The following is a 17,158-nucleotide window of genomic DNA, read 5'->3' as shown; positions in this document are numbered from 1 at the left end:
GACTTTAGTGTATATATAATTATTTTTTCTTAGAAATTTAATGGTATGATACTCTTTAAGCATAAGAGTTATTGAAATCTTCTCTAATCAGCTAGATCCTATTGAAATCTTTAACGTTTGCTTCTTGTTAAATCGTTTTTTTAATCTCAACAAACCGACATTGAAAAAAATTGAGATAATCAAGAAAGAAAGAAAAAAAGAACCAGGGTTGTTTGGCTTTTTGCAGTCCCAAAAATGGAGAAATAAGAAACCGAAAAAAACGAAATTGCCCTTCTTTCCCTTCTCCACATTCACACCATTTTGACTAGGCATGTGTTGTTTGTGTTTGTATAAAGCCAGTGCAATTTCGTTTTTTTCGGTTTCTTATTTCTCCATTTTCGGGACTGCAAAAAGTCAACACAACCCTGGTTCTTTTTTTCTTTCTTGATTATCTCAATTTTTTTCAATGTCGGTTTGTTGAGATTAAAAAACGATTTAACAAGAAGCAAATGTTAAAGATTTCAATAGGATCTAGCTGACTAGAGAAAGTTTTAATAACTCTTATGCTTAAAGAGTATCATACCATTAAATTTCTAACAAAAAAAATGAGATATACACTAAAGTCCTAATATTTTCAACGATTTGACAAGAAAGTCCTAAACTTTACTTTTTTGACAATAAAGTCATAATTGACGATTTGACAAGAAAGTCGTAAACTTTATTTTTTTGACAAAAAAGTCCTAATTAACGGCTAACCGGGAAAAAAAGGGTAAAAGTGTCAACAACTGCCGGTAATTTGGACTTTACTGTCAAAAAAATAAAGTTTAGGACTTTCTTGTCAAATCGATGAAAATATTAGGACTTTAGTGTATATATCCCAATTGAAAGTATAAATTCTTACTAATAGCTATGAGCTAGTTTACCAAATAAACTTTTTTTTTTCTAAGATCTATAACAATTGTTTTTTAAATTATATCTACTTTGTGATACTTTATTTATTACACATTATGCACAATAATATTTTTATGTAACAAAGTTAATTTTGTGTATATGTTTAAAAAAAAAAAAAAAAAAAAAAAAAAAAAAACATGTCAAATACTTTTATAGGATAAAAAACAATACATGAAATGATTAGGAATAAAAATTTCATGAAAATTGGTGCAACAGCCGTAAAAGATAAGAAGAAGTGGGGGTGTACATGAGGAGCCAAGACAGGAAAGCTTCGGTGGCAATTCATGTAAATATAACCAAAATCAGAAGCCTTTACCATCGACAGAAATACATATAAAGCAGTGCATACCCCTTCATCCATATTCACACTAAACTAGAAACATTCATCTCCTCCCTCTCTCTTTTTCTATCTCTCTCTCCATAACAGAAAAATGCAGAAGCTCTCTGCGATCTTAGTGGTGCTGCTCCTATGCGCAATTTGCAATGGTGTTCTCTCTTTCACTGATGGTGAGTTCTTCGATTCTAAATAACGAAACTAAAATCTCCTTCCATTCGCCGATAGATTTATCGTTTTCAGGAAATGCGAAGCTGTTGATCATAAATTGATGTTATTCGCTTTGATTATGAATGATTTGTTAGCTTACATATCGATTTATCTGGTTTGAAATCGTAATGAGGTTTTAGCGATCGATGAATACATTTGAAATCTAAAATGATATTTAGAATTATATCAACTTAAATTAAATTTGAAAGTTACTTTCCAGAATGTGGATCAGGTAGTACAACATGATGCTGAATTTGTACGAATTTGTTATGATTTTACTAGCTGCTAACCTACTACACCATTCTGAAGAGCTATCAAGTACTTACTTTCATTTATTTTTATAAGTAATTACACGTAATAATGTATGATTTATTAATCAATTTATTGATGTCACCATTTTGATCTACTACGAAAATATTCAAATATGGTAATTTTATTTAGGATAACAGGCGTTATTCAATTTCAAACGTCTCAGCTGCATTTATAAAAGATGACCTTTTTTATACTTTTTACATTTAAAAAAATAACATTCAGATTTATATAGAAAGGAGTCTGTAAGATATAACTATGTCGTACTATTAGTTGGTGTGTCCAATTTCAAAGCAATAAATGCAAAATAGATATGAAATAATTTTCAAATCTTTACAAGTTTCAAGACAAACCTTAGTACTTTAGATATTATTTATATAATACTATCGTTTTGTCATTCTCGTATTCTAAAATTGGCCTACTAAATTTAATAAAGTTTATGTCTCATGAAATATCATATTTATCGTATTATATAATACATCGTTTGATAAAATAAATATACAACAAAATATTTGTACATTAGTTTTTTGGATTTATTGTGAAATTCATAGTATCGACATATATCATAGTGCCCATGCTCGTAGTCACATTGTTAGCACAGATCAATACCCATGCCTATGCAACGTGTATAGTTTTTGAGGGTTTCATGTTACCATTATTTTTAATATCTTTTGTTGATTTTCCTTCTTTATAAAATAATAAAATGAATAAATAAATATCCCTAGAATCAAGGGATCATATTCTTAAGGTCTCTATTATTTTTACCATTATTTTTAATATCTCTATTATTACCACCAAATTTTACTCTTTCCAAAATTCGCTAAAGCCTGTGTCCTCTATAGTTGGCCTGTAGGCCATCATCACATGAAAGTGCGCAGTTTTACAAGGTGTAAATTTTCTCTGAATATTGACTTTAATGTAATTTTAAAATCAACAAGTACGTGAGATATAACAAGTTTTATTTAAATAAATAATACAATTATAAGTCTTGTAATCACATCACATTAATATATTTATTGTCAAAATCGATTTGGAAACTATAATTCTCACGATACCTAATTTTTCATTTTTTTTTTCCCTGTTCCTTGAATAAGCCATGTTACTATCTTTTCAACCTTTCAAGAAAAGGACAAAAACATTCAGTCCCTCTCATCACGTGCTCTTTAGACAATCCACGTGATAACATGCTCTGTCAATTTCTCTACTTCTTCTCTTATTTGCATAAAAGTTAGTTGAAAAAAAGCAAAAAGTTATTTATGTCATTAAATGCTTATGTAAAAGAGTAAATCGTAGTTCTCTTTCATTTTGTCATATGTTATGATTTATGATCCAAATTCCAACACATAAATTCTCTTAAATTCCAGGAATATTACCAAATGGTCAATTCGAATATGGCCCAAAACCTCACCAAATGAAAGGGACTAAAGTAATCGATCCAAAAGCAATTCCAAATTGGGAACTCACGGGATTCGTTGAGTACATAAAATCAGGCCAAAAACAAGGTGACATGTTATTAGTAGTACCCGATGGTGCTTACGCAGTGAGACTAGGAGAAGATGCATCGATAAAAACAAAAGTGAATGTGAAAAAGGGGTTGTTTTATTCTATCACATTTAATGTTGCTAGAACATGTGCACAAGAGGAGAAATTGAACGTTTCGGTGTCACCAAATTCAGAGCCAAATGATTGGGGGATTTTACCGATGCAGACGATGTATAGTAGCAATGGTTGGGATACATATGCATGGGGGTTTTTGGCTGAGGCTAATGTCATTGAGATTGTTATTCATAACCCGAGTGTTGAAAAAGATCCTGCTTGTGGTCCTCTTATCGATTCGGTTGCACTAAAGGCTTTGTTCCCACCTAGAAGAACCAACAGTAAGAAAATATTTCTTTTAAATCATTTACAGACATCATTGAAAGCCTAGTAGTTGAGGTGCAAAATATTTAATGAATGTTCAGGGTTTAAAATCCTGACACACCTTAAAATATTGCTACTGCACTGCATCACATCTCCACGTGATGACGCTTGAAACGGGTTTAAAACGGCCCGCTACAAGATGGTATGCCCTTTTGTTAAGGGTTAATCACTAAAATGATGGAATCATATCGAAAAATAACCATTTTTTGAACATTAACTAGAAAATAAGCATATTTTGTAAAGTGGACTTGGTAAAATGTCTTTTTTTTCGTGAATATACTTGATAAATATTCCCACTACAAGTTTTTTTTAAATTACGGTTTTTCTTTTTTTGAAATTAATCATTTTTCACGAAATGGTATGTTATTATGTAAAAAAATTGAAAAATGGATGGCAGTTTTTATGGTAAATGTTCAAAAAATAGTCATTTGGTGAGAGGACACAAACTATTTTGGTCATTTTACTTTTAACACTTTATTTTTTAACTTGTACACATGAATCATGCGATATGAAAGAAAAATAGACTTAATTTTCATTTTCTCTTTTTTACTTGCAGCTAATATGTTGAAAAATGGAGACTTCGAGGAAGGTCCTTTTGTGCTACCTAAGACAGATGTCGGTGGTGTTTTAATCCCTCCAAATATCGAGGACGACCATTCCCCACTCCCTGGTTGGATGATAGAATCCTTAAAAGCCGTGAAGTATTTAGACTCCGAACACTTCGCCATCCCTAAGGGCAAAAGAGCCGTAGAGTTAATCGCTGGAAAAGAAAGTGCGATTGCCCAAGTAGTCAAGACTGTCGCGGGTAAAGTATACGCACTCTCTTTTGTTGTTGGGGATGCCAACAACGCTTGTGAAGGCTCAATGGTTGTAGAGGCATTTGCAGGTAAAAACACGCTTAGGGTACCCTACGAATCAAAAGGCAAGGGTGGGTACAAACAGGCGGTTCTTAAGTTTAGAGCCGTGACTACACGTACCAGAGTCAGGTTTTTTAGTACATTTTATCAGATGAAGACTGACGGGTCTCTCTGTGGTCCAATTATCGATGATGTTAGATTGATTGGCGTCCGATATGCTAAACACGCTTGATTTGTTTTACTTCTTTTGAAGAATCGGGAAACTGTGGCGTGAGGATGTTTTATCGTCGCTTATGGTGTTTATTTAGCATGTTGTGTTATTATAGTAATGTGATGTTGATTTCTGTTGTGTATTAGAGAAAAAAAAAACATGTTTTAAAGTAAAATTTCGTATTATAATATTTTTAATCATCAAAATTCAGTAGCTACTTCACCACCGAAATATCGATTGTAACTTAATTGATATTAATTTTGTTACAACTATTATACTTATGTTAAAAACATATATGATTTATATATAAAATATTATAAAAAACATTTTAGGAGGCATGGTCCCGCCAAATGAAAATACATCATTTTCATATTTCGAAATTCTTTATATAAAATTGTACATTAAAAACATAGTTTACATATTAAAGTATGCCTAAAGCTAAAAACATAGTTTACATAATTAAAGTATGCCTAAAGCTTTTAGTTACCTATTGAAATAACAATTGACTTAATGACTTGATTGACTTCTTAGTACATATGATTTTATTTGGTAAACGAACTATTAAAATATCAGTAAATTATTGACTTGATTGACTTCTTAGTACATATGATTTTATTTGGTAAACGAACTATTAAAATATACAGTAAATTATTGAAATGGTCTCTGTGGTTTAGGTAAAATTGTGTGTTTAATTCCTAATTTTTTTTTGTCACTCGTACCATGTTGGGTTTTCTAAATTACTTCTATGTACTTGCAAAATTTTATATAATAATTATGGACGCATGCAACCTAGAAATTATTTGGTTTTTCTCATAATAGCAACGTACTTTGAAAAACTAAATAACCCTAATTATAATCGAAAATCACAAGGTTTGATTACATATATTATTGCTATTATCGTAAATAGCAATATACTTTGAAGAACCCTTCTTGGAATGCTAGCCCCGATAGTATGGAAACCTCTAACCTGTCACACCTAAACCGTAGGAAACGCTAGGATCGAAATTAGAGAGAGGGGAGAGAAGAATTTCGAATTCTATAAGTGAGGATGAGGGATTCGGCTTTTGTTTTGGGTTAGGACATTTTATATAGCTACTAGATAACCCTAAAATCTTAAATTTGAATAATAAAATAATACTCCCTCCGTCCCAAAATTATTGTCCACAGACAAAAAACACATAGATTAAGAAAAGCAATCATTAGTTTTGTCTTTTTGAGTAAAATGACTCTATTGCCCTTTTCTAAAACCAATGGGAAATGTGTGTTTGTAATTATTCAAGTTTACTTTATTAAATGTTAGGGACAATATTGTAAAAGTGTATATCTACTTTTGGTAGTGGACAATAATTTTGGGACAAACTAAAATAGTAAGGAGGACAATAATTTTGGGACGGAGGGAGTACTATTTTATTTCTATTCAAATCTTGTTTCCTTATCTAAATTTAGGAGGCTTCCAAAACCCTTCCAAAGCCTCTCAAAGCCGTCCATAGGCTAGAGGATTCTAGAAGTGCCTTCTTTGTTCAACTATTGAACAACTGTGATTTAATCCTTGCACATTTTAGTTAATATTAATCAACTTAAAATTAATTCCAATTATTTTTGATTAATTCTTAATTAGTATTAATTATTTCTAATTATGTAACATCCCAAAAATCATGATCACAAAATTTCATTTTTAAGTCAAGCAAAATTCATCAAATATTCATATCAACCATAAAAAGTATGCCAATGTGAAAATAGTTATCAGAGTACAATCCCAAAATCATAAATATGCTAAACATGGGTGGATATGCTGCGATCAGGCCGAGCCCTTCCCCTTCGAGTTGGAAGTACCTGAAACATAAACTTAAACCATAAGCACAAAGCTTAGTGAGTTTCCCTAAAATACCACATACCATACATAAAATAGGCATCGCCTGACATCCATCGGGCCTCGCCCAGTACAGATCTATTAGTAACATGCGATGGGCCCCACCCAACACATTCATCAGGCCTCGCCTAACATCAGGCCCCGCCCGGTATACATACAAACACATACAATACATGTAAGAGTCACACAGACAACTAACATCCTATAAACAATAATCAATGGGCCGACATTGGTGCCTTCGACCCGCCAAACACTGTGAGAAGACTCACCTCAATCTGATGATAAGCAAACACATGCAAGCTGTTGCTACAAAGGCTCCTCACACTGAACACAGGCAAACCAACCCTAATAACTATTTAGGGTAATAATTCGAAACTAAATGTCCAAAGCATAATCCCTCTCACAAAGGGTAAAAGACCCTTTTACCCTTCCTACTCTAGGCCCAACAAGTCATGGCCCACAATGGCTCAAGCTAACCCGAAGGCCCAAAATGGCCCAACCTAACCCCGAAGGCCCAAAAGGATTTTTGGTGAGTACGTTGTGCGTACCACCCTTACGCCTAGCGTACTAGGCTACGTTCGATGGGTAAATTAGGCCAAACCTGTTACGCGCCTCGTACTGGGAAGGTACGCTTGGCATACACCTCTGGAGCCTAAAATCAACTTTTCAGCACTTAATGCTTTCAGACCAAACGTCTAATTCATATATTTTGTTCTTGGGAATGTCTTAAATGATAAAATCGTCAACATGATGCCTTTGCATGGCTCAAAGAGGCCCAAAATTAATTTCTAACCTTCTAACTCCATATTGTGAACATCAACTCTTGTGTGGTTGAGTTAAAGCCATCAAGATGCTATTTTTATGAACAAGAGACCTCAAAAACATCAAGATCTACTATTCTAAGCTTTTGGAGTAACTTATACTCACATTAATCAACCCAAGGGACCAAAATATGCCAAAACCCTAACTAACTAGATCTAAGAGATGAATCAACAAGGTTGAGACTTTATACCTCCAAGAGGATGATCAAGATGAATAGATTTTGGATCCACAAGCTTCAAGCCAAACAATACACCTCCATGCTGCCCATGACTCGCTGACCGACCTTACCCTAGCAAATTGGGGTCCGACACTTCCTCCCGTAAAGCATCTTAAAAGTAGGTTGATCAATATTGGTGTGGTAGTTGTTATTGTAAGAAAACTCAGCCAATGGAAGATATGTATCCCATCTACCACCAAAATTCAGCACACATGCCCGTAGCATATCCTCTAAGGTCTGGATAGTCCGCTCGCTTTGACCATCGGTCTGTGGATGAAAAGATGTGCTGAAGTGCAATCAAGTACCAAAATCCTCATCGAACCTCTTCCAAAACCAGGAGGTGAACCAAACATATCGATCTAAAACCACCAAGACTGGAACCCCATGATGTGCTACAACCTCTCGGATATAGACATACGCTAACTTCTCTGCGGAAATGCTCTCCTGAGTAGGGATGAAATGCGCACTCTTGGTCAATCGATCCACGATAACCCAAATCAAATCCACCCCATGTGCAGTCTGTGGTAGCTCCGTGATAAAATCCATTGTAATATCTTCCCATTTCCAAACGGGAACATCCAACGGCTCTATCTTGTCATGAAGTCGATGATGCTCGGCCTTGACTTTCCTGTAAGTCAAGCACCTCTCCACATACTAGGCCACATCTCACTTCATATAGGGCCACCAGTAATCGAGTCGGAGGTATCTATACATCTTCGTCGCTCCCAGATGAATAGAAACCTCGACTTATGTGCCTGCTCCATCAAAATCTGTCGCGTACCCCCAAAGTATGGGATCCAAACTGTCGGATGAAGGGTCAATAATCCCCAACAATCATAATCAAAAGAGGACACATGGCCTACTATGTGCTCACTCTTCCGGTGCAGTTCTTTCATAGCCTCGACCCGAGCCTCTCGAATCTGCTCCAAGAGTGGGGTCATCACAGTCATCCTCAAACAAACATCCCTGATCGGTGCGCCAGCCGTCTTGCGAAAAAGAGCATCGGCCACCATGTTGGCCTTCCCAGGATGATAAAGGATCTCACAATCATAATCCTTCATCACATAAAGCCACCTGCGTTGCCTCATGTTCAAATTTGGCCAATCCATCATGTATCTCAAACTCTTGTAGTCCGTTTAAATGATACAACGAATCCCATACAAGTAATGACGCCAAATCTTAAGGGCGAACATAACCGCCCCATCTCCAAATAACGAGTGGGATAATTCGCCTCATGAGGATTCAGTTACCTCGAAGCATAAGTTATCACACAACCCCTCTGCATCAAAACTACACCCAATCTTGAAATCGATGCATCACAGTACACCACAAAATCATCCACATCCTTTGGCAGGGTCAAAATCGGAGCCTCACATAACATCCGCTTCATGGTCTCAAATTTTGCCTGCTGCTCAGGCCCCAACGAAATGTAGTAGACTTCTTCGTCAACCTAGTCAACATAACGGAGATCCTGGAGAAGTTCTCGATAAACCTCCGATAATACCCAACTAAACCAAGGAAACTATGAATCTCGGAACCTCCTACTGCATACGGCCTCGATCTTGGCCGGATTAACCAAAATACCCCTCTGATTGACAAGGTGGCCCAGAAACTGCACATCGCGCAACCAGACTTGCACTTGGAGAATTTGGCATATAGCCTCTCTTTCCTCAAAGTCTCCAAAACCTCTCGCAGATGATCCTCATGCTGCTCCTTGGTCTTAGAATAGACCAAGATATAATCAATGAACACAATGACATAGCGATGCACCATCGGTCTGCAAACTCGGTTCATGAGATCCATGAACTTTGTTAGTGCATTGGTGAGCCCAAAAGGCATCACCACAAACTCGTAATGATCATAACGAGCCTGAAGGCCGTATTATGAATATCCTCATCTCGAACCTTCATCCGATGATAACCCAAACACAAATTAATTGTGGAGAACCAAGACGCACCCTGTAACTAGTCGAAAAAATCGTTGATCCTCGGAAGTGGATAACGGTTCTTCACCGTCAACTTGTTCAACTCTTGATAATCAATGGACATCCTGTGGGAGCCATCTTTCTTCTTCACAAACAGAATCGACGCTCTATAGAGTGAACAACTTGGTCCGTCCACCTGTCTCTCCGGAGGCACTCCAGGAAATTCCTCCGGGAACACATCTGCATACTCTCGACCAACCGGCAAATCATCAATCGTCCTCATCTTCTCCTCTCTGGTATCCAATACATAAGCCACAAAACCAGAACTACCTTGTTGTAGATATATCCTTGCTGTCACAGCTGAACAGAGAGCCGGTCCACACTGAGCACCCTCGCCATGAATAGCCAGTTCTCCCTCACTTGGGGTTCGAACCCAAACTAACTGGTGCCCGCAGTTAATCATCGCTACTTAGGGCTCAACCAATCTCTTCCCACGATCACCTTGCTCTCGTGCAAAGGGATAGGAACCAAATCAATCGGATATCGCTCGTTGAATAACTCCAGAACACAACCTCAATGTACCCTCGATACCCGCACTGGACGATCATCGGAAATATCTACCTATAATCGATAATCAATCTCCCCTGGAGCGTCACTGAACCTCTTGCTAAGCGCAAGAGATACAACGATCGGGTGGCGCCCGAATCAAACATAACTAAAGTTGGAACACCGTTCACTAGGAACATCCCTATATAATAGCAATTATATATAATAATCATAAACATCAAAGAAAATAATGAAGTAGGGATGAAATACATACCCGTAACTACATCTGACGCTGTGCGAGCCTCCTCACTTGTCAGGTGGAAAGCTCGATTCCTCACCACTGGCGCCTCCGCCTTGCCCTGGCGGCCTTCGGTAATCCTCAATGTCTCCATAGCGGGTACTACCACCACCCCCATGCTGCCAAACTCGGACAATCGGCCTTCTTGTGTCCCCTCTGATTGCAATGAAAGCAAATCAGACCCGATCCCCAGGTGGTGGTGGTGGTGGCATACAATCCCTGCTAAAGTGACCATTCTTGTCACACTAGAAGCAGCCAGAACCACCCACCCTACTGTTGGATTAATGTCTAAGTCCATAACTATATTTGGTATGTACTTGACCCGACCCGGCATGGTCCATTTGGGTTGCACTTCACCGGCACAATTTATATGGATAGTCTTTTGAGAATAGTATATTTATGATTTATATTAATATATTATAAGTTCTAATATATTAATATGGAATCATATTATTTAATTAGTATTGATCAAGAATTAATTTAGAATTAATTAAGTGATCAAAAAGAACTAATTAAATATGGACTCTTATATATATGGAATAGGCCAAGTTCATTTAGGTTGGGCTAAGCTTTCATGGATGGTCCATGGAGCTTTTAACCCATGGATCCTATGTAAATGAAAGGTCATGGGTATTAGGGTTTACATAGATGTAACCCTAATCCTCCATAATATATAAAGGGGTCCTTGGCTCACAAAATTGGGACAAGTGTGTGAAAATAAGAGTGGGCCGATTTTAGTGTGCATACATATTCTCTCAAGTTCTTCCAAGGTGTTTTGGTGATTTGTGATTCCATTTGAGGCTTCCACACTATTGGGGCTAAGCTCTTAAATCTTGAAGACATCAAGCTACATCAAAAGGTATGTCATCTAACTAGAACTTTGTAGTATAGGTGCTTCATAATAGGCTAGTTAGGATGAAACCTTGGAATAGTTAATATTTGCATGTATAATAGAGAAAACATAGATCCAAGGTTTATAGGGTTGCATGTACACCATAGGAGTGTTAGAATGCTCAAAACCCAACAGTGGTATCAGAGCCATGGGTTGTTTTCTGTTATATTGATGCAAATGTTTTATTTTCAAAGTTGGAAAAAAAAGAAAAAAAAAACATGACGTTTGTCAAATTTTAAGATAATTACTTGTTTTTGTGAAAAACTAATTATTTGTAAAATTTGAATCATTTGCTATATGAGTTGAATTAGGTCAAATTTAGTAAAAGATAAAATGATATGATTATTTTATTAGTTTTAAAAGTTTGATCTAAAGAGTTTTTTGAAACCTCCATAAGTTATGGATATGAAAAGGTTTTTAAAAAAAATTGATTCAAAGTTTTTTATGGAGTTACAAAATTTGGTGTTAATGTTTTAAAGAATTCCATAACTTGTTCTTAAGTTATGGAACATGGAAAGTTTCATCATAAAACACCATTAATTCCATAAGTTATGGAATCCAAAGGTTTTCAAGAATTACAAAACTTGCCCTCAAGTTTTGGAATTTGAGAAAAGTTTTTTATGAAAAAAAGGATTGAATTCTAAAACTCTTGGTTCATAACTTAAACAATTAATTAAATGGTTTTAATTTTGAGTTTAATAATTGGAATTATGATGTTTTGTTGAATAGTTCAAATTAACTCTTATGGACTTTATTAATAGTTAATTAAAGCGTTTAATTAAAAGAGTATTATTAATCCATAAATATATGGTTTGAGTTTAATTAAATTAAAAGTCTAGTTTAATTAATAGATTAAACCACCAAGTATTTTAAATGTCTAAAATACACCCTTAACTTTAATATATTATATGTATAAGAGCAAGTCGTCTTACCATTAGTAGGCCTCATTCACGAAGCCGGTCTATAAGGGGGGTATAAGGTTACTGCCTATAAAATGGCAGTTTAATGGGTGTCCACTCTCACTCACCGCTTCCTTGACCGGTGGAGGGTCGTTAGCCGAACAGGTAGGACAAAGACTATAATTCTCCCTTCATTATAAGTATAATGATAAATACTAAGTAACTAAACACTTATAAATTCCCAATCTTAGTTACTTAGGAAAATGTGAATAAGGTGCTAATCCATGAAATTACACTTTGCACTTTGTTTAAGCTGTTAGTGGAGCGTGTGTGGTTAACCGGCACACTAACCTGGACTTAACAAGGTAGGCAAAGGGTAACTTAATGTTTATCATAGTATCGTTGGAGCGTGTGTGGTTAACCGACACATCGATTGAGGGGTAAATATTAAGGGTACCAAGTATATTTGCATGGTTACTTCACACCTTGTTTTGTGATCCTCGGCATCCCAGTCACAAAACCTGAAGGGCACACTCGAGATTGAAACATGCCATTGAAAAGTTCAATGAATCTCAAAAGAATCTAGGAGTTTCAAAACCAATTAAAACCTAATAATACATTTCGTTTATCTTGGTGGAAATTGGTGAATCGTCATTCACCTACCTTCAAATATTTTATAGCTTGGATTACGGCATCCCTCTTCCAAGTTATAAAATAGTTTGTTGGGTCCTAGCCTTAATATATCATATTGGGTGTTATATTAAGGACTTAAATCAACTTTACGTGAATTTCTCCCATTGTTGATGTCTGGTTTAGACAACAATGATCTTCCCAAACCAAGCTTTCCTAATGAATATGACTTCCCGAGTTTGGCTCATGGAGGTCATACTTCTCTTCCTCCACCTCCTCCAATTATTCTCCCTAACCCACAAGTTCAAGGTCACTCAAGCCCTAATGGCAAGCAAGGTCTATGTGTGATCACATCTTAGAGATGAAGTCACATATTGACAAGCCGGGAGAGTTGGGTGTCAAAGTCTTGAGAAAGTTGGATGTTCAATCACTTTCTAAGTCACATAGTGAGTTCCTTTGGGACTACTATGAAACAGACTATGACATGAACCTTAAGGATCATATCTATTTGCTTGATGCTGCTGAATCAGCAATGATTTGGAACGATAGTAAAGCAAATTTGATTAGAAGATCAACTTCCCAAAAACTTTATGGACAGTGACAATGGTGACACTGGAAATCCAGAAAAAGCATTCTCTTCCCAATGGAAAGGGATTGGCCATAGTCAACCCGGTTGACCAAATGGTAAAGAGAAAGGCTAAGTCTGAGATAGTCCCACTACCAAAGGGTCCATATGTTTATTTTGCCAAAGGAAGGGGCGTTGATTGCAAAGCTGCCAAATTTACCTAAGGATGTTAAAGTCAATAAGTTTGACTCTACATCAGGTAGAGCCCATTATCTAGCTCTGTTAAGTTCTATTCTGAGATCATCATTACATGATGTGACTGGGTCACATGTTGATGTTTTAAGAATCAAAGAATAGAGAGAAATCTTAAAGGAAGTATACGTTGCTTCTGATCGCGAAGGTGGATTTCGATCGCATCAGAATTTTGAGCAGTTGCTTAAGAAGTTATAATATATTGCTAAGGAATAGATAACAACAATTTTCCATGTGGATTGTAAGGATAAGTTTTTCCGCAAAGTTTTAAAATAAAAGAAAATTGTTTAATTTTATTTATTTGAAGTATCCTTACAATGGCATTTGTGGAAAATTGTTGCTTATATGATTCCACTGACAGCAATATTGGAAAATGGATTTGATTCTTTCATTTGTGGTAGTGTCTAAATTTACCAAATCAGGAAAGTTCCTCATCACCCAAGTTTCAATTGGACCGAAACTTGGAATCATGCAAGTTGAATAGTATGATGAATGAGAACTTTCAAGCATTGGAAAATCAAGACTAATTACTTGTTCACATGGATGTGTGAGTCAAGTGAAGGACTAAAGGGATCGAGTACACATTCTTGTGCACTGGTCATGTCCACCACAAAGCTCGTTAAGACTATTTGATTTACTAAAGTTTAGTAAATATGGTTATACTTACAAGTTTAAGTATAATTCTGAAACATTGGAAAAGTCTCAATGTATGGCAGAACGAATGGGAAGAATCAAATTAGGCAGAAAGATAAAAGTTTCTCAAATCTGAAAAGATGGGAGAGTACTTTAGTATCATGTTTGTGATCATCTTAATGATTTAGAAATCATATCACAATTAGTCCTCTAAAGGTCATCTTAGTGCATTCTTATGACTAAGAAGAGGAGTCATGAATTGTTGAAATGGTTAAGATCAGGAAGATGAGTCATACTTCGTTCCAAAACAATTCTTAGAGTCATACTCCAAGATTGTAACTTGAGTGACATATCTTAAAGAAAGGTTTAAAACACTTGTCAAATGTAAGAGTAAAAGTGTACTACTCTTGTACATTTGAAATTGGTAAGTTGTGATGTTTTGGATAAAACAAAGACCAACTAAGGCCAATTGTGTGAAGTGTTTGTATTGATAAAGAATCCGCACTATCTCTTGAATATTTGGCAAGATAGTCTTATATGTCAAGAGGATAGTGGGAGTCTTAAAGATCCTAAAAAGAATTTCAAGAACTAATCAAGAATAAAACCTGAGGTTCTTCACTAGCACACGACTTGAGGTATATAACCTATCGTGTTGACATATTCTGTGCCCATTCCAGTTAAAGTTGGCTTTGCATAGGAGTTCTGAAAGTTCTCAATTGGTTGCATAACAACTTGGAAGCAATAGCAGACCCTGTACTGCCAGGTGGCAAGAAGTTAAGATTGCATAAGTTTAGTCCATATGAGTTTGGATTTGTCATTATCCTTGTCTTGTGACTATGGTTTTGACGATTCACATGGATAAGAACACATACACCATAAAATCTAAGGGTCATAAGGTTTCTCTCCGGTTCATGAAAATGATGGTGAGGAAACACTTCCACCAAGTAGATTTGAAGCAGATGGCAAAAGGTCTAAACAATTGAGACTATGATTACGGCATCCCTTTTGATAGTTCTGAAATTGTTTAGACACACATGCATGCTATCTAAGGAAAGGTGTATGATTTTGATAAAGTTTTATCAAAGCATCTCGTATCAGAAATCTGAACTTTGGTAAGAAAGTCAATAAAGTATTGATTTCTAGAAGTCCAGCTGATTTTTGAGTACATGTCAAAGCTAGTGGGAGCATAAGTGTTATGCTAATAATCATCATGTTAGTGGGAGCATGATGATTATTGTTAGTGTTGCAAGTTAGCAATGTTAATTATAGAAAACAAAAGTTTCAATTCGTGAGGCTGCAGGGATTGAAAAAGTTGTTTTGCTATAATTAAAGGAGAGGATATACTTCATTTCAGTTCTAAAGGCTTAGATTGAGACCTTAATCATCTTTAGTCAAGAATATATATATATATATATATATATATATATATATATATATATATATATATATATGAATTTCATGTTGGATTGGTTCAACTTAAGGAAATTCTATATATTGCGTTCTCAAAATTCGATTATGATTACGGCATCCCTCTTCATAGTCAAATTTTGAAAACATGGCAAATAAAAATATTGTAGCAAAAGACTGGTCTAGAATCATGTCTTTATGTGAGACATCATGAATCGTGTACCGTTTGCTTTGGGTACAGGATCGATTGCATGTGCTATAATATTTGTCATTTCTAAATTTTTCCAAATGCCCAGAGGCATTAAGAAGGGAAAAGGTCTAGAATTGGATATGACTAAAATGATTAAGCAATTGTCGAGGACAATCTGAGGTTTACCAAAGATTGGTTGCTCAGGGACAGTTGGAATTATAGTGCTAATTTTGGAAGGACCATATTGACATATTCTGAAAAGAGGCATCTCTTATTCAGAAGTGATAGTCAAAATGAGAATATGGAGTTGTCTCCATAGGTGGAAGTTATCTGTGTAAGATTAGAAAACTTAATGCAAGAAGCATGTCCAAAGCAATGTACTTTGAATATGAGACTTAGTTTCCATGGAGTTGATCTCCATTGGAATACCTTATAATGACTGTTGACAAGTCTTTGTGACTTTGTACATATTCATTACAGGAGGGTCAGTGCATATAAGTTTAAAATCTAAACAGATTTCGATAAATGATAGGAATTTGAAATTCTCACATTTTTCGATAAGGATTTGGGAGTGTGAAATTAGAATCATTGAAATTATGTTCAATTGGTTTATTTCACAAAGTAAGGATCATAGACAAACATAGAGTGCATACTTGGTGTATGGCAAAGCTATTGTTTAAGAAAAACATAGTGTACATGCTTGGAGCATGGGACAACTAGTGTTTTTAATTCAAGTATAAAGTTGATAAAACCGAAACAATGAATAATGAGTAATCAGTATGGTGATAAATAAAAGTGTTTATTTATATTCATAGGGTTTGATACCATATTTGATTCATTTATTCTTGTGTTTCACTTTGCATGTTTTGACTTCCAGAATAACTAAGTCGCTCTTCCTGAATGATTAAGTTATTCAAACCATCCACAGTCGGTCATATGTTGGAAGTAGATATGAATCAAGACTGTCATGGGTTGGTTTGTAGAGGTCCAAGTTGGTGGACAAAGTGGTGCTACAACACTCATGAGTGCTCATAAAGTCTGAGTATTGGATTCAACCCGCGCTCATTTGAATCACTTCATGGATTTTATCACGAGTGATCATGAGACGATAATATCTTATATTCTTCAAACCTAGAGATATGAGTTGTTACTATGAGTTGGTTATACATTGATTGCACGAAAACGCATTTGGTAACTCGATGTTAAAAAACGTGCCTTTGTGTATGATTCAACAAGTAGTAG

General features: G+C 35.6%; 1 protein-coding gene across 1 annotated transcript; it reads left to right on the top strand.

The window, feature by feature from the left end:
• Positions 1–1,264: 1,264 nt before the first annotated feature.
• Positions 1,265–4,977, top strand: LOC145116599 (BIIDXI-like protein At5g11420). The gene is made up of 3 exons (XM_079052931.1): positions 1,265–1,437; positions 3,148–3,660; positions 4,260–4,977. Exons 1-3 carry the CDS (start codon positions 1,362–1,364, stop codon positions 4,790–4,792), a joined length of 1,122 nt encoding a protein of 373 aa, XP_078909057.1. The 5' UTR covers positions 1,265–1,361; the 3' UTR covers positions 4,793–4,977.
• Positions 4,978–17,158: the final 12,181 nt, after the last annotated feature.

This window comes from Lactuca virosa, chromosome 5 (assembly GCF_052849685.1).
Source record: "Lactuca virosa cultivar CGN04683 chromosome 5, Lactuca_virosa_CGN04683_v6, whole genome shotgun sequence".
NCBI lineage: Eukaryota > Viridiplantae > Streptophyta > Magnoliopsida > Asterales > Asteraceae > Lactuca > Lactuca virosa.
The sequence above is the reverse complement of the archived record's forward strand: the minus strand, read 5'-3'. Positions and strand labels throughout refer to the sequence as shown.

Coding starts and splice junctions, on each gene's coding strand:
- LOC145116599 (XM_079052931.1), top strand. CDS start 1,362: ATGCAGAAGCTCTCTGCGATCTTAGTGGTGCTGCTCCTATGCGCAATT. Junction 1,438..3,147: donor TGTTCTCTCTTTCACTGATG/GTGAGTTCTTCG, acceptor CTTAAATTCCAG/GAATATTACCAAATGGTCAA. Junction 3,661..4,259: donor CCCACCTAGAAGAACCAACA/GTAAGAAAATAT, acceptor TTTTACTTGCAG/CTAATATGTTGAAAAATGGA.